General features: G+C 42.8%; 1 protein-coding gene across 2 annotated transcripts in view; it reads right to left on the reverse strand.

The window, feature by feature from the left end:
* LOC124790106 (coronin-7) overlaps positions 1 to 19,146 on the reverse strand; it is a 238,154-nt gene that overhangs the window by 135,923 nt on the left and 83,085 nt on the right. Inside the window, exons 9-10 of one of the 2 annotated variants that reach the window (XM_047257675.1) lie at positions 16,113 to 16,622; positions 12,375 to 13,140 (exon numbers count right to left, since the gene is read on the reverse strand). In XM_047257675.1, the coding sequence (XP_047113631.1) occupies positions 12,375 to 13,140; positions 16,113 to 16,622 (1,276 nt within the window). The remainder of the gene's footprint in view (positions 1 to 12,374; positions 13,141 to 16,112; positions 16,623 to 19,146) is intronic. The other variant, XM_047257676.1, reaches the window with a different exon arrangement.

Consider the following 19,146-nt stretch of genomic DNA (forward strand, 5'->3'; position numbering starts at 1 on the left):
ACTGTGCCCACGGCGGAGAGTAGGTAAGGCAAGATGGTGAGAGAGGCTTATTTCCCCAGTAGACTTGTTCCCATCGAAAGATGGACAAGTGGTGATGCCCAAGTGACACCACCTGCTGACAGACAGCAAACCAGAGTATCATCAGAGGGAATGGAAGAAGTAACAGGCCGAGGTATGAGGAGTACAACCTTGACAGTAGTGTCAGTGGCCTCGTTTCCTATCAGACCGACATGACCAGGAACCCCACATAATCATCACAGTGGCGCCATCAAGACTGAGCAAGTGACAGCTTTCCTGGACCCATTGCATTAAGGGATGGATGGTGTACAGCACACAGGGGGCTCTGAAGGGCACAGTGAGAGTTTGAGCAGATGACACAATTGAAAAGCACGTGTTGCCAGATGTACTGCATGGTCTGATAGAGCGAAGAGCTCTGCTGTAAATACTGAACAGTGTTCCGGAATCCAATACTGAAAATTATTTGGTGCCAATGACAAAGGCACACCTGACTCCACAGTCAGTCTGAGAGCAATCAGTGTACTCTAAGATACTATTGTGAAGTCCCAAGCAAAGGTCGTGAAACTTGTGGTGACAGAGCAAAGCTGGAGTAGGGTCCTTAGGACGCAAATTAGGTCCAAGGTGAACGCGGGACTGTCGCATAAAGCCAAGGTGGCGAAGGGTTCACACCCACCAGGAAAAGTGGCAGGTAGTGTGAAGTTAAGCTGCCAGAGCAAGAGCCGAAAGCAAACTTCAGGAGGTAACAGAAGAGGAACACAGCCCATGCTGGTGGTCAAAAGAGTCATCAAAGAAGGAGGCATAGGATTGGGTGGCCAGGCATGGCAGACAAACGGCATGTGTTTCTGCTGAGGAGGATGACAGTGGTAGTTCGGCAGCTTCTGTAGACAGACTCTCAACTGGGTTAGTGTAAAAGGTGCCAGTGGCCAACGGATGCCACAATGGTGGATAGTATTGAGATGGTGTAAGAAGCATAAATGTACAGATGCATAAATGAAACACCCATAGTCCAGTTTCAATTGGACAAAGGACTGGTGCAAACTGAGGACATGTAGGAGGATGAAGAAAGTTTCCTATCACACATGAGCCCCAGGAATTTTGTAGTTTCAATGAACAGAAGAGCAACAAGCTCAAGATCTAAAGTCAGTGGAAGAAACCAACTGCACCACCTTAAATTCATACAAACAGTTTTGTCAGTGGGAAAGCAAAAGCCACTGTTTACGCCCTATGAGTAAAGATGATCGAGACAACACTGAAGATGCCACTCAAGGAGAAAAGTCCATCGAGAACTGCTATGAATCGCAAAATCGTCAACAAAAAGCGAGCTGGAGATGCCCAGTGAGAGACAGGCCATAATAAGGTTAATGGTTATAGCAAAGAGGACGGCGCTCAAGACACAACCCCGAGGCTCCTATTTTCCTGGATAAAGGTGTCTGACAAAGCAGAACCCACAAGTTCCTTGAAAAATCTGTCTTTTAAAAATTCTTGAAGGAATCAGGGCATGCAGCCATGGAAGCCCTGTGTGTAGAAAGTACAGAAGCTATCAGTTCTCCAACAGGGGTCATAGTAGGCTTCTCCAAATAGAAAAACATGGCCAGAGTCTGGTATTTCCACAGAAAACCAATCATGACATGGGTTGACAAAGTGACAATATGGTCAACTGCAGAACAGCACACTCAAAATCCACACTTTACAGTGGTTAGTAAACTGTGAGACTTGAGCCACTCTACCAGCCGGGCATGAATCAGACATTCCATCTCCTTGCAGATACAGCTGAGCTTAGGTATGAGTATGACAGTGGCTTTACGCCAGCATCAGGAAAACATGCCTTTTGCCCAGATGCGACTGTACCTATGAAGGGGAAAAAGCTTGCCAGCAAGAGAAAGGTTCTGCAGCATCTGAATGTGAACATCGTCTGGCCCTAGTGTGGAAGATCACAATGAAATGAGAACATGATTTGCTCCCTCGTATTAAAGGCAGCATTTTAGCACCCATGATTATGAGAAAAGAAGGGTATCGCCCTAGCCGCCTCCACTCATTTCCGATGGAGGAAGGGAGGGTGATAGTGGGTGGAGCTCAAAATCTCCACAAAATAGTGACCCAAGGTGTTGGAGGTAGCAATAGGGTCCACTACAACATTATCTGCTACTCTCAGGCTGGAAATTGGGGAATGGACCTTGGTCTCAGAGAGCCTTTAGAAGTTGGCCCACACGACGAGTGAGGCAGTGTAACTGTTAAAAAAAACTAGTAAAGGAAACCTTTCTAACTTTTTGGCCATCCCAAAGAACGCAATGACACGGTGCACACAACTGTTTATAACTAATGCAGTTTGCCATTCTAGGATGATGGTTAAAAGTGCAGATAGCACGTCTCCGAACACAAATTGTGTTGCAGCATGCCTCAGTCCATCAAGGGACTGGGACATGGTGCGGTAAAGAGGAAGTGTGAGGAATGGAATGCTCTATGACAGTAATGATAACCTTTGTATGATATTCGACCTGGTCATCACAACCGGGGAAGTGTTGTTCGCTGAAGGTCACCAAGGAGGAGAAAAGCCTCCAGTCAGCCTCCAAAAGCTGCCGTTTGGGTGTGCACGATAGGTGGGGTAGGAGTCAGCAAACAGACAGCACACGCGAAATGGTCGCTCGAGTATATGCCAGAGAGAATGGACCACTCGAGATGATGGACAAGCTCGGCAGTGCAGAATGAGAGGTCCAATTGGGAATAGGTGTGCGTGGAGTCAGAGGAATGTGGGCGCTCCTGTATTAAGGCAGATAAGGTTAAGTTGATTGAGGTCAGCCAAGAGGGTACGTCTCAGACAGGTTCTGGAAGAACCCCAAAGAGGAAGTCTGCCCTGGTGACACCGAACGATGGAGGGATTAAAGGGTACAAAGGGAAAAGGTCAAATGAGGAAGAAACTGTGGACTGCAAAAGTTTGAACCCAGGTGGTCAGGGAGATGGGTTGATTATGAACATAATCCTGGATGAGCAGCATGACTCCCCTACAAGATGGAATGCTGTCCTTGAGTCAATGCAAACTAGGAAGAAATGTGGGAGTTCAAAGTGGTCACGAAGACACAATTTTATTTCCTGGAGACAGAGAACAAGTGGACGCTGTGCTTCCAAGAGCAGCCATAAGTCCTCTTTATAAGATCGAAAATCCCTAACATTCCATCAGAGGAGAGTCATGATGAGGAAAAAGGGGGGGAAGAAATGAAGGGGTATCATCTTGTTGGTTGCCAAGTGCCAGCCTTCTGAGACTTACTACTACAGAGTGCAGAGATTGGAGGATCCTGCTCCATGAGATCTACAGAGCTGTCAGCATTCTCCTTCTGTCTGTCTGCAAAGTACAGGGCAGAAAACCAGTTGGCAGTTCGCACTAGCGACATGGAGATCAGCTAGCCAAGGGTATTTTGTGGCAACACAATTGAAGAGGATCTCCAAGTCGGCAAAGGAGAAGACCATTTGATTTTGTTTGATTTCTGGGAGCCTTTCTGTTTGGCAGAGGAAAACTCGGATGTTTGTTGGCTGGAGCAAAGTAATAAGTCTTCACAAGAGTATTCCTTCTGTCCTTTCCATACTGCCAGTTGTGTAGCACGTGACTTCACCCCGTGAGGTGAAGTTTGGTGGCTTGTTGCATACTAGACGAAAAGATGAGGGTGTTGCCATGACACTGGGTAATTTTACAACAATGGCACTGAATTTGAGGTAATGTGTCTGCATAGCCATGTCCTTTATGGAGATGTAGCAAAAACAGTACTGTATGTGACTGATAGTAGAACAAAGGGCTTCCAACTAGCCAACAACTTGCAAGCGACTGAGTAGGGCACTTTTTTCCTCCACCCTATCTCCTGAACAGCCTGCTCATCGAGATACATGGGACAATCTCGGGAGGAGGCAGCATAGTCACCATTGTCCCCCCCCCCTCCCCCCCTCCTAGAGGGGGTGCACCCGCCTTAGGTGACTGTTCATACCTCAGGTCACACCTCCCGAAACACTTAACAGAGTGACCAATCGGCAATTCAGGAAGGTAGCAGCTCAAGCAATCACCCCTCCCTAGGCCTGGCCTGTACCAAGGTACATGCAAAACCTACCTGTTGACCCGGGGCTGGAAATTATGCATCACTCAGTCACCTGTTACATGTGAGACACATCGGCCAACCTTCAGCAGTGTACAGGGAGGAAGAAGAAAAAGAGGAACCTCAAACATCGAAGAGGAGGAAGGATAGGAGAAGGGAAACAAAGAACGAAAAAAGGAATGAAAAACAGTGGAGAGACTTTCCTGGTATCAGCTGCTGAAAACGCAGAACACGTTCAAAAACACCCCAGACATGTTCCCCAAGGGAGGGAAAAAGAATAGCGACAGGATAGGCATGCAGCATGGAAGATCAAATTTGCTGCAAAGGCTGGGGTTCTGTTGTAGACAAGCACAAACCTGCCAAAGAGCAGTGAGCCCCTTAGGGGAGGAGGGGGGATCTATCACAATTGTACCACTTTCACCCTGACTTTCTACCAGGGAGTGGAGTCCACAGTGGGTGAAGGCTCAGTCTTGGGGTGAGATTATTGCCCCAGTCTGAAATACAGGACCATCAGTTCTGATGAAGATTTGAGAGAGACGCCAGAGAGGATGATAACAATATTAACAGCCTGTTTACTTCCTGTCACTGTCAGTAGTTGATTCCGGCTCCTCGACTTTGATCTTTCCACCAGGAGAGGCTTTAGAGCCACAATCATGGCAGTGTAGTGGCAGCACTGGATAGTAGGCCAGACGGAATCTTTGGTAGCATGGGGCACTCCACAATGTTGGCCTTGTCTGATGTTCTGGGAGGAGGAACAGACTTTGAAGTAAATGCAGCAGCACAAGTGCATTGACAAATACAGGTACTAGTGCTGACATTAGCAACCTTCATTTGTGTAGTAGCATCGATTTTCTGAACCAGCTGTTTGACAACCAAAGCAAAGGAGCTAGCAAACATAGGTGCTACATGATTTTCTAGACATTCCTTCCTCACCATAAGGAGTGTGTTTTGTTGTTTTGATCTCTTGTATCTTCCTTTCTCCAAGGAAGACATTGCAGCCACTCCTCCAGACAGGGTGATTTCCAGAGCAACTGACACACTTCAGAGGTGATGGCCATCCGACTTCTTCATGGGGAGCATTACCACATATGCCATGAATGTCTTCTCCCTTACACCCAACAGTGGTGTGCCCAAAGCACTGGTATTTAAAACAGCACACTGGGTTGGGGACATAGGGCCAAATATTTAAGATAAAAAACCTGCCTTGATACACTCTGGGAGTTTCATGTCATTTAAAGTGAGGATGAATGAGTCAGATTTTATCAGATCACCTACCATCTTTTCATAATATTCTGTGTAAACTTCCAGGTTGTCTTTGGGGATGTCCACCATCTTCCATCATGTCACATCAACTTTGCTGTAGTTCAGTGTAATGTGGAGCTCAGTTTCTGTGGCGTATTTCCCAAGCCTTTTGAGTTTCTACAGGTTTTTCACTTGTTGGGAACTTGAGGTTTCAACCAAAAGTGTTCCATATCAAAACTGCCTAACAGATTTTTAATGTTGCTGCAGTACCCTCTAAAGCCTTTTGAATGTACAAAGGTGAGACTTTTTCAAAGCTTCCCTCTTTCCCTTTAACTAATAAAAACACATTATGATTAGCAATTTGCCTTCTGTTCCTGCAGGTGCTAGAATTCTGAAATGTTCCTGAGCTTGGAGGACAGATTACATGAGCACCCTTGTTTGATTGGGTGCTGGTACCTACTAGCAGCCCATACATTCTATTGGGAGGAGGAGGAGGAGGAAGAGAGAATTTTTATGAAATAAAAGTTCACCTAGTCAGAGCCCTGCATGACTAGGTAACCCTTATACAACTGTGTGCAGCAGGTTCCTCAGACGTTGCCTGCTAAAGACTGTTCCACCGAAACAGCCATGCATCTCACTGGTACACAGCACACCTTGAGATTGATGCCTTTTTTATAGATGTTTCTCGCCATCCTTGTGACCTTGGCGGTCAAGTCAAGATTCCAATTCCCTGTGATACACAGAAATATGGAAGCCTTTTTTGCTATCTCTGAATCTATAAACTTTTTTTGGTGTATTACTGTATTTTAACTGTTTGTGTTTCATATTTTCTGAGGCAGAGATTGGAAACCACCCCAGCATTTGTCTAACATAGTATGGGAAACTGTGTGAAAACCACACTCAGGCTGACAAATGCACAAGATAAATGGTTGTTAATAGTCCCTTAAACATTAACATCTCTAAATCCATCACATCCTTCAGTCTCAAAAACTCCCAAGCCTCAATTTCTGTTACTCTCTATCATCTACCTGCCTCTTTCAACTTTCCTTCCCCTCTGGAAAACAAGGGAAAAGATAGGATGGACAACACAAGAGAGACAAAGCAGAGATAAAGTACAAGACAGTATAAAAGGATGAACAGCATGTGGTTTAGGATGGAAGGAAGCCACTGTTACACACACACACACACACACACACCACCACCAGCATCATTTCTGACCAACATGGTTGTGTGTGAGTTTTGCAACACCCAGTAGCACCAGTTACAGCCACTTTGATGTAGAGCAAACATACTCCAAACTACCCATAAGCCAGATCACAGTTAAATATACTCCAAGCAATAATCAACTCACCCCTCATCACACAATGCTTTTGTCCAAATTTTATGTCTCATCTCTGTTATTCCCCATGCGCAACAATAGTTAATGTGTGAACAAATATTCTTGTGTAACAAACTTTCCTATGAATATAATGGAAGGAAACATTCCACGTGGGAAAAATTATATATAAAAACAAAGATGAGGTGACTTACCGAACAAAAGCGCTGGCAGGTCGATAGACACACAAACAAACACAAACATACACACAAAATTCAAGCTTTCGCAACAAACTGTTGCCTCATCAGGAAAGAGGGAAGGAGAGGGGAAGACGAAAGGAAGTGGGTTTTAAGGGAGAGGGTAAGGAGTCATTCCAATCCCGGGAGCGGAAAGACTTACCTTAGGGGGAAAAAAGGACAGGTATACACTCGCACACACGCACATATCCATCCAACTTTCCTATGATTCGCAGCACAACTTTTGTGGCATTTTCATTTCTCAAACTTGCACCATGTTATTCATTCTTCTCTTTAAAATCATCCAATGATTACTTTTATTCATTTTCCACATCTATTTCAAGACACCCCCCCCCCCCCCCCCTGCGTCACCAATCACAAATGGACTCTGCTTCATTTATCTGTCTAAGTTCAGAAAAGTAGGCCTACCCTTGAGTAAAATACAGTCTCACAACATATTCCTCAAATATTATGTAACTACGGAATCCCATGTTTAACCACAAGTATTTCGTTCTCTGGATCCCAACCGTCTTTGTACAATGATCAAATCTTTAGAATCTGCCAGTTGCTACAACTCACAAATCTGTTACTACATAAACAAATCTCCACTTCACAGGCATCCCAGAACCACCTCTGCTCCTTCAACAAGATACTATTATCATTCAGTAACAACTACCTACACCATATGTCCTAAATTGAAACCCTTGCCTTCCAACATCAACAAGAGCACTTCAGATACCTACTCCAAAAATTATCAAATTTGCTGACATTTCACTCTCACCTTGAAACAACACTACCCAATAACACCTATCTTAACCACTAGAAAACGCCCTTCTTAATCCCTCAATAGTATCCAGAATCTGGCTAGCTGACCTTTCCCATCTGACACATCCTCTAAAACTCTCCCCCAACACTCCACAAAATCCAGAACATAAACAAACACAATACACTGTTATCAACCTATTCCCCAGAAACCTTAATCCTACAGAAGATTCAGTCCTTTCCAAACACCTCACCAATGAAAACGTCCAATGACGCTGAACTCCTCAAAGACCTACTCTCCTTCTCCTGATCCCTACAGTGGAAATACTTATCTGCTACCAGTACCTCCAATCTAATCGCAACATTGAACCTTGCCTCTCCCAGTTCATACCACCTTCCAATCATGAACACTGCCTCCCCCCCCCCCCCCCCCCCCCCCCCAGCACCCACCCAACCACTCCTTCCAGGAATTCCGTACTTCTGTAAAGACACAGATGGGCTCATTGCAATAACGTGGACCACTTTCAGCAAGGTTCTTACTCAGTTTTCTGTCACTGAATTCACTGGGCATCGCCGTTTGCCTGCCGGTTGGGATCCTGGCACTACCACCTCTATAGGCAGCAGATGTGACTCAGCAGTCACAACACCCCAACAAACCCACATTGACGTGTATAAATACTTGATATATAGAGAGGCAAATCATCTGTTCTTTGATCATTAGCCAGATTCATGACTCATCAATTATCAAACACTGCTGAGTTGGCTTCTATTGTGAGGCTGCTCCATAACTTCTTGCTGGGCCTCCGCCAGGCAGAAGCAGGTCTAGGGTTTGCACCTGCATATCTCCATCATATGACAATGGGTCAACTGCCAGGAAACCAAACTTAAGGCTGAGCTCAGCTTCCAAGCTGCTGGGTGCCTGCCAGTGCCAACCGGTACAACCTGTACCTGGATGCCTCATTAGCAGTGCAACAGCAAAAGGCAGGCATATCAGCATTTGACACAGCAATAAATGATAATTAATTGAAACCCACAGCTGCCGACAGGTGTTGTTGACATACCTCGATGGGGACAGTTGAAAATGTGTGCCCCAATCGCGACTCGAACTCTGGATCTTCTGCTTACATGGCAGATGCTCTATCCATCCGAGCCACCGAGGACACAGATGAATAGAGTGACTGCAGGGACTTATCCCTTGCACGCTTCCTGTGAGACCCACATTCCCAACTGTCCACAATCTACATATGTAATGTTCCTAATAGATATTTTGCCCTTCCACTCATTACTAGCACCCACTAAGGTGTCAATTCCTGTAATAGTTCAGGCAACCTGTGCGCATTTGCACAGACAAAGGTCAATGGCTGGGTAGCCATTTAACTATATATATAGACAATAACTGTTCTAGAAAGAATAGATACCATTGATGACCGAGCAAATTAATTGAAACCCTCAGCTGCCGACAGGTGGAGTTGACATACCTTGATGGGGACAGCTGAAAATGAGTGGATGGGCAAAGTATCTATTAGGAACATTATGTATGTAGATTGTGGACAGTTGGGAATGTGGGTCTCACAGGAAGCGTGTAAGGGATAAATTCCTGCAGTTGCTCTATTCATCTGTGTCCTCGGTGGCTCAGATGGATACAGCATCTGCCATGTAAGCAGGAGATCCAGGGCTCAAGTCCCGATCGGGGCACACACTTTCAGCTGTCCCCATCGAGATTGATGATTGACCGTATCATAGAACATGGACATCATGGATCGATGCCAGGCTGCACTGCAGGACAAGGGCGCACCTATAGCTGCACTAAGCTTCCTGGAACAATAAAGAATTTAAATGCATGCCTTCAGTCCTGCTGGAGCCACGTTTTTACTCTGATGGACTCCTGTAGCCCTCACCAACCCATCATACTACCACAACCCCATGGGAGAACAGAATGTCCTCCTGACAATGAGAAGAACAGCTTTTCCCCCACCCATAGCTGTCAAGAACTCCGCCGCCAACTTTGCCTCACCATCCTTCCCCAGTTCTCTTCCCAAGAACCTAAACATCTCAACAGAACAAAGAATGGCAATTAATGAACTAAAGACAGATTCTGCTTTAATCAACCTCCTCCTCCTCACGGACAAAGGCCCCACTAATGCCTTGACGAATCATAGCGACTACTTAACAGAGGGTCTCTACCAAATGTCTGACAAACCTGCGAGTCTGCCATAGTGATCCTATCCCATATGTCCAACATAATCTCCAATCCCTACTCAAATCCTCAGGGTCATCAAGTAATTTTCCTGAATCCGTTTTCCCCCTCACCCCAATGATCTTCTGCACACCCACCTTCTACATGTTTCCCATAATCCATAAACAAAACAATCCCAGATGCCTCATTGATTCTGGTTGCTGTGCATACACTAAAAAATCTCTACTCTTGTTTACCAACACCTCAACCAATTTCTCGTAGCCCAGCTTCTATTAAAGATACAAACCACTTTCTTCACCAATTCTCAAACGTTTCAACCCCATTACCATAAGGATCCCTACTTGTCACTACTGATGCTCCCTCATTATACACAAACATCTACTGAACGCTGCCTCTCCCTGTGTCCTCCTCAAAACCCACTACCTCATTCCTTACACCTCTAACCAGTCTAACCAATTAAATCCTCACACCCATGGCATGGCTATGGGCACCAACATAGCACCCTCTTATGTCGGCCTATTTCTGTTCCATCAAAAGGAAATCTTCCTAATCTCCCAAACGCCCCAAACCCCCTGCTGGTTAGGATCACTGATGATCTTCATGACCTGAAACCAATGCCAAAAAACCCTATCCTCATTACTCCACAGCCTCAACATCTTCTCTCCCATCTGCTTCACTTAGTGTTCCACAGCCACATTCTTGGACACTGACCTCCACTTCCCTGATGGCTACATCTATACGTACGTCCATATCAAGCCCACTAGCCATCAACAGTACCTGCATTCTGACAGCTGACATCCCTTTCACACAAAAAAATCTCACCACATAGCCTGGCCACTCATGGATGGCATATTGGCAGTGACAGAAATTTTCTTGTCCAGTGTGCAGAATGCCTCCCCAAAACCTACTCCCCAAACAGATTTCCTGTGCCGTATCCTGACACATCACTAATCCTCCCACCAATCCAAAGAAATAGCTGCAAAAGAGCTTCCCCCTCATTATCCAGTATCATCCCACACTTGAACAATTGAAGCATGTCCTCACCATGGCTTTGACTATCATCATGCCCTAGGATGAGGAACATCTTACCCATAATCCTTCCCATCCCTCCTAAAGTGGTATTACCTCATCCACCTAACATACACATCATCCTGCTCCATCCCTATCTCACTTTCATTTCCAGCCCCTTGCCACAGGATCCATATCACTGTGGAGGCTCCCAGCATATCCTAGTCTAGTCTGGTCACTGGCTTATCCTATCGCATCAGAGACAGGGCCACTTGTGACAGCAGCCACATCGAATATCAGCTCTGCTGAAATTTCTGCACAGCATTTTATGTGGACATGACCATCAACCAGCTGGTCACCAGAATGAATGGCCACCACCAAACTAAGGCCAAGAGCAGAGTTGATGACTCAATGCTACCACTATTCAGTGAGTTGTCTCCTTTACTCCAAAATTATTTACATCTGCCAGAACCTCCCTTACTACAAACAGTATTAAAGTAAATCAGATGCCATATGAAAAGTGGTGGAATGTACTGCTGAGCACAGTATGATTGAGTGTCATGGCTACTTCACAACACATGCCATCCAGAAACTTCCCTTCTTCCCCCCCCCCCCCCCCCTTCCCTTAGCACCAGCTTATGTGAACTACACAGAAGAAAGTTATCCTTGCAACAATACATTAGCTTCTATAATCCTCCTGATCTCAATTTCTGCTAACCACAGTACCTACACACTTTACCTAAAGTCTCCCCTTCCTCTGCCCTGCTGCCCCATCTCAATCCATTACTCCATGTCCACGTCACTGTGTGCACCACAATCCCACTGGCTCTAGTGCTCAGGTGTCACATTCCTGTCTCATGCACCTGCTGCCCCTCCCTCTCACATTCTTATCCCATCCACTCACTGCCTTCCTCTGGGCCATCTGCTATCCTGCCCAACATCTCTTTCCACTTCCCACCTCCTTGCTCCCTCTATCAACCCCATTAGACTTTATTCCTCACCCCAATGTGGAAGCACACACCTCTTGACGACTCAGTGCTTCCTCGATTTGGTGAGGCGTTTCCTTTACTCCAAAATTATTTACATTCTGACAGAACTTTCCTAACTACATACAGTATTAGAGTAAATCACACACCATATGAAAATTACTTTGAACTCTAAAAGTGCTATACTCAGAACTGTCTCACTGGAGGCAGAATATTTAGGTTTTTCTTTAACCTGAGAACTAACTCACCCGGCCAACTTCAGTTTAAAATGGAAGGCAAAAAATAATGCAATGTAACATTTATTCATCTTTCTTACACAAACATCAAGCATTGCAGGGAAGAAGAGAGTAGGAGTACAAATAAAACTGATACCTACTTTGCAGTAGGTATTGGGAGATGAAAAAGCTTGCACAGGATAGAGTAGCATGGAGAGCTGCATCAAACCAGTCTCAGGACTGAAGACCACAACAACAACAAATATGAAACTGTTATATTTACAGTGTGTAATACTAACACATTGTAGGTGATACATACCAAAAACAGTCGATGTTCTCTTCGGTGTTGGTGTTGTTACAGGCTCCTGTTTCCTTTCCATTGGGGGTGTTTTACTTGTTGGCTGCTCTGTCAATTTTCTTTGAGGTTTATCCTCTTCTAAGATAGGTTTTTGTGATTTAAGTGAATCACGACGCCTCAGAGGTGTAGGACTAAGAGTTGTGGGACTGCGCTTATCTGCAATACTTGTCTCTTGAACAGAAACAGAACGGTTTTCATACAGTCGCCGACGTTCTGCAATACTTGTTCGTTGCAATGAAGCCCTCTCAAAATCTTCAAGTTTATCTTCAATGCACTCATCGCCCTTTGGTGATTGCAGAGTTTCCACAGTCCCAGATCCAGAATCTTGTTCAGTAGTCATTGAACTTATCCTTTTCTCGAAAACCTTTCTTCTCTCTGCTGTGCTTGGTGTTTTTGCTTTACTGTTTGGTGAAGATGGAAGTTCATCTTCTGTGGTGGGACTTATGTCTTGATCTCCAACCACAGCACATACTTCATTTTTATCACTTTCTTGGCAATCTACAGGGAATGTTTCTGTATATGTTTCTGGCGCACTGTCGTCTGTGTGCACATCATTGCTGTTTTCTTCCCTTGTTGCCACAGCTCCATTGACCTCCGCAGCGGGGACAGATGGGACAGAAAATACTTTATCAAATGAGAAATCTGTTGTTATTTTTAGTTCTGCATCTCCACTTCCCACACCAAAGTTTAATTTAGGTGGTGTAAATGGTTTAGGTCCAAGCCGAGGCTGCAAAAGATGAGATATGTATCAGTATAAAGTCTTATTTATGGAGGCACAATAAAACAAAACAGTAATCACAGTCAGTTAGCAGACGGAGAATTTTAAAATAAATTGTACAATTCAAATAAAATTTCTGTATTTTTGTGTTTTTTGCACATCATAAATGTGTATACTGACAAGCATCAAGTCATTTAATTAAAACTCAAGTAAGTGCTGCGTCTGGCAAATGTAACTGCTAACATTAGTTATTTCAACTCTTGTTTTTGAATTTACTGTTGAATATACCATGAATTACACCACAGCAAATTAGTTCAGTAATAATGATACTTAAGACATGGCTAAGTTGAGTAATAATAACTAAAGTCTCGGAAATCCTGAGTAATGTGGTACACCCTTTTAGTTGATCAAATAATTGAGGAATCTTCTGTTCCTAACATTATGTACAGAATAGCAAATGATAGGTAGGTCATGGTAACTGCAACCTTTACTTCACTTGTAAAGAAATAATATAAGCTGCTTGATGAATTATGTCTGTGGTTATATAGCACACTGAAAACAATAAATCTGAACGACACCGATATCTCTTATCGATAAATATAGATTTTTTGTGTTTCTAGTGGTCCTTTGTAGTACTATCAAAAGTAATAAACTGGGAACATCCAATCATATCAATAAAGTAAATTGGTACTTCGACCACTCTATATTATATTCCTGATGCTCATTCTTAGAGACAAACTTTCATTTCTATCTGCAAAGAAGTTGTTACATTAAAATAATTCTCTTGTTTAAATTCTGTATGATGATAACATGAAATTTCAATGGGCAGTTTTTATAGTACAAGTATAGATAAGGAAATAATAAACATTCAAAATGACGCAAAGATGAATAATTTTATCTAATACTTTGAAACCAACCAAACTGCCAAATAATGATAAAGAACCATCACACTATATTTGAAGCAAAACAGTTCAACATGATGGATTTTCTGATGCACATCTGGCATCCAAAATCTTTGAATTAAAAAAACATTTAGTCCTTCAAAAGCAACTGCTGCAGAGCAAACAACCTCTGTAGCTTTACTACTTGAAAACTCTGCCCTTCATACTGCTAAATTCTTTTTTTTTTCCCCCTCCAGGAATTACATTTGCAAGAAAGTATCTTTATAGTTTATCACCATGTGCTTTTCTGTATCTTTCCCACAGACAAGAGAAAAAAAAGGAAAAGAAATTTGTCACACTACTATACAAGCAACAAAATTCGAGAAAATACTGTGGCATCAGTTCTCACACAGTTCTTTCAGTATTCATATAGCATTAATAAACATCAAAATAATCTGAATTACGATGTAGGTGACTACAACCTAATTTCGGTGTAAACCTACAAGAGGTTTTTTGACTCCTGTGAAAGCTATATATATATATATATATATATATATATATATATATATATATATATATATATATATAATGGAAGGAAACATTCCACGTGGGAAAAATTATATATAAAAACAAAGATGAGGTGACTTACCGAACAAAAGCGCTGGCAGGTCGATAGACACACAAACAAACACAAACACACACACAAAATTCAAGCTTTCGCAACAAACTGTTGCCTCATCAGGAAAGAGGTAAGGAGAGGGGAAGACGAAAGGAAGTGGGTTTTAAAGGAGAGGGTAAGGAGTCATTCCAATCCCGGGAGCGGAAAGACTTACCTTAGGGGGAAAAAAGGACAGGTATACACTCGCACACACGCACATATCCATCCACACATACAGACACAAGCAGACATATATGTCTGCTTGTGTCTGTATGTGTGGATGGATATGTGCGTGTGTGCGAGTGTATACCTGTCCTTTTTTCCCCCTAAGGTAAGTCTTTCCGCTCCCGGGATTGGAATGACTCCTTACCCTCTCCTTTAAAACCCACTTCCTTTCGTCTTCCCCTCTCCTTACCTCTTTCCTGATGAGGCAACAGTTTGTTGCGAAAGCTTGAATTTTGTGTGTGTGTTTGTGTTTGTTTGTGTGTCTATCGACCTGCCAGCGCTTTTGTTCGGTAAGTCACCTCATCTTTGTTTTTATATATATATATATATATATTCATAGGATTTACCTTTCATTAGTGAAACTACATCTTCAATGTCAAAATCGATATATATATGGAAAGCAAAGGAATATAAAAAAAAACTGAAATTATTCTTAATTGTAATCAATGTTCTGGCAGATGTTGGGTAACTAAAGGTGCATGTATCTCATCTAGAGTCAGTATTTCGTAAATGATACAAAAAACACACAATTGTAAATTTAGGATGTGTGCAGCATGCCCACAAATTAAAGTAGCATTATTATCACAAAAAATTAATCTGTTATAAAAATATCTTTTTGAAAATTTTACAATTCAAGAACACCACAAAAATTATTCCACTATATTTCTGTATGTTTAATAAAAAATCCACACATTACTGCAGTGTGACAAGAAATCAGTTACTTGATAAATTGCATATCTTTATTAGAGTTATTAGGAATAAAAGCAGTTAGATCCTTGTTGTCAATTACAAACAAAAAAGCAAACAACTATACTACTAATGAATCTTAGCAAAAGGGGGAAACAAAACAAGACTAAAATCATATAATTATTTTTTAAATACATATAAATATATGCAAACAAAACATACAAGCACACAGTTGACACTGCCAAGCTTTTATTACTAAGTAACAGCAATATACATAACCAAACGAGTACTGCAACAAAAACAGCTCATGGAAACAATCACTTTGTCTATTGAAAGTTCGCAACATATAACAAACTTCCTTTGACAACAAAAGGCAATTGTATATAGCAGCAAACTACCTACGCTACACAAGTGTTACAATATGAACCAAAGTCAAAGCTCAAAATATTAACAGAGAAGCAAACACAGGAACTAAGAAAATCACTGTTAGTCCCCAATACTGAACAGGCTGTACTAAGTGTGCTTCTGACCTTGTAGCCCCCTGAGCTGAGCATCAGGGGGTTCACCGGAGTGACGACACTAGCTGAAGGAGGAACAGTGCCAACTGGAGAAATCTGTGGCTGTACAGATTCTTGAGATACTTGAGGCTGCTGGGATGGCACAGCAGCCTGACTTGATACACTGGAGGGGCAAGTGGTACCCATTCGAGGCCTTGCAACTGGCCTCGGGGCAGGTACTGCTGCAACTATTGGTTCATCAGCTTCTGTCAATGAGCTCTGACGTGATGATCTGGGCAGTGGCTTTGGTGGGACAGGTCCAGGAATTGCAGCCGTACTGCGGACAACTGTCACTGTTCCATTCTGATGGTCATGAGTCGTCTCTCCATTCTGCTGTGTGCTCTTTGTCTCTTCTTCCTTTGTTGCATTTGATCTATAACTCAGTTGTTGTTTCTTGTTCTGCTGCTGTAGCTGTGGTGAGCTTGTCACATACTGCTTTAGATGAAGGTGTTTTCGCATTTCAGAAAGGGTACTGCTGTTCACCTGGGAGTAAAATTCTCAGTAACCATCGACATCAGACTTTAAGATAGCCCATTGCAAGGCACCAGTTATTTGTCTCCAATTGAAGTTTAATATGACTTAGTAACTACAATTAAACAGACTATCTTCTACAGAGTACAATGTATCAGAGCACAGGAATGATTTGTTTTAATAATGCAAGTCCTGATATACTGAACAAAATTAGAAGAAACCTTGTCATGATTACAACATAAATTTCATAATATGAAAAAAATGAAGGGTACAAGAAAAATGTTGCACTGACCAAAAAAATGTAAGCAAAAATTTAGCAATGTCATTAAACACAATTATAAGTAAATAATGGTCCTGATGACCCTGGAACTGAAACTCAGAAGTGTTAGAGCCAGGGATAATGTGGTTGTGAGAACAGTTATGCTGTGATATACCACTGTTCATGTGTATTTCCAAATTCTTCAAGCCTTGGCAAGCTAGTGTCCCATGTGTAAGGTTGTCAGAGGCCCCACTGCCACATGTGTGTTCTTAAGATGACATTATTTCAGCCCATGTGACAGAACATTACAAATAATGTACTGGAGGAACTCAGACAATGACTTCAAATAAGGAGGCACACCCAACTACTTAGGAGCCCACAGTTTGCTATACAAAGTTCAACTAAATAACCACTATCCAGCAGTACATTCTCATCGTCTAACAGTTGGGCCTGAGTAGCTGTAGAGAGCAGTCGTGTGTGTGTGTGTGTGTGTGTGTGTGTGTGTGTGTGTGTGTGTGTGTGTGTGTGTGTGTTTCAGCTTGAACCATACAAATAAGTATAATTGTATAACACCACTTCTTCTTATTCATCACACAAGTCTATTTTTGGGCACAGGGCAGTTATGTTTTTCATTAGTATTTAAGACACTGCAGCTGTTGGGAATGCATGCTAGACTGCATCAAGCACTGCTCGAGGAAGCGTTCGGTCACTCTTAGGTTGATAAAGAGAGCAAAACACCATTTTGACAGTAATAGAAGCCACAAGAAACTCAAGACCCATCACTCGAGGAGAGAGATTGATACAACATTGATGCCAGCCCACATCCTAAATGATAGTAAAGTAACAACCATTCCACATGGGCCAGAACCAGCAACTAGGAAGGATCTTTCCAAGAAGTTTCATCTAAGACAGAAGGTCAATGGGGACATTTAGTACAGGTGGAAAAACGAATACTTCCTGCTGCTAAGAAACTACCATGAAGTGAAGGGATGTGCCTCAAGAAGAAAACCAGGAACTGGAGAAATCATACTACTTTCGGAGGATATAAACCATGGCACTTGTGGAAGAGAGCAGTGGTCCAAGAGGTGCAGCATAGCAGAGATAGCCGTGTAGCATGAAGATACGTCAATAGGTCTGACTGGTCACTGCCCCCTCCCTCCTCTTGAGATAGACCAGGGTGGGGAACATGTTGGGGGATAAGAGACTTGTACACCATCTGTTAGTGTTGCATAGAAACCTGTATACTGTGCTGCACTATGCAGTGTATGTGTATAAATGTACTGAATTTAATGGATGCTGTAAACAAATGTGAGAGCTGAGTTTACAATGTTGAATTTCAGTACTAGCGAAAAGCAACATGCCACCATTAGGTATGAATAATAGTACCAATGGACCCCCAATTTTGTAAAAGTCTGTATAAACTGGAATGTTCTCTAACAGGACCACTTGAAAAAAATGGAAATGATTTTAAAATGATTCATATGGTGAGGGAAAACTGAGGGTGGAATATAAATGCCTATATGCTTGCCAAATAGAGGCGACACTTAATATGGCAGCAAATTTAACTTCCTCTACGCAACCCAACCACTCTAATATTTGAATGTAGAGAATGTAAGAACAAAACAAAAACAAAAAATCATGATTAAATATTATGGTGCATATTTGAAACAGTAACTGCATTTCATCTTACCACATGCGTCAAAGAATCTTTGAAGTTCAGAATGTGTGCGCATGGTCACATTACATCATGAACAGGTGTCATCAGCATTGGCAATAGCCTGCTAAATTTACACATATGCCAGTAACATCATCATTTAAGCACTCAGCTGCTTTCGTGAGACACCAAACAGTGAATATCTGCCTAGTAGTGGCGAGATACCAAGGCAAGTCTTAGGCAGACAATTGTGTGGGTTTAGCATGGAGGTGGGTAGATTATGTTTCATGTGTGCCTCTCATCGCTAGAAAGGCTCTTGAAGAATTAAAGTATCAAGACAGATACTCCGACCTATTATCCAGCACTAATATCAACATTTTGGTGAAAGGTTCATTTTTGAACAGGATAATGCAAAATCACACTACTCTCACCTCACAAACACCATCTACGAAAAGACCAGAATCAATGAAATGGAATGGCCTGTACTATATGCTGACATGCACCTGATTGAACACCAGTTGAAATTTCCAGTGTGTCATCAAAGGAAGCTCCCTCACACCATTGCATGCCCTCCGGCGGTCCGCCATCAAACAGTGGGACAGGGCTTAGGCACCAATGCATCA

This window comes from Schistocerca piceifrons, chromosome 3, assembly GCF_021461385.2.
Source record: "Schistocerca piceifrons isolate TAMUIC-IGC-003096 chromosome 3, iqSchPice1.1, whole genome shotgun sequence".
Lineage (NCBI taxonomy): Eukaryota > Metazoa > Arthropoda > Insecta > Orthoptera > Acrididae > Schistocerca > Schistocerca piceifrons.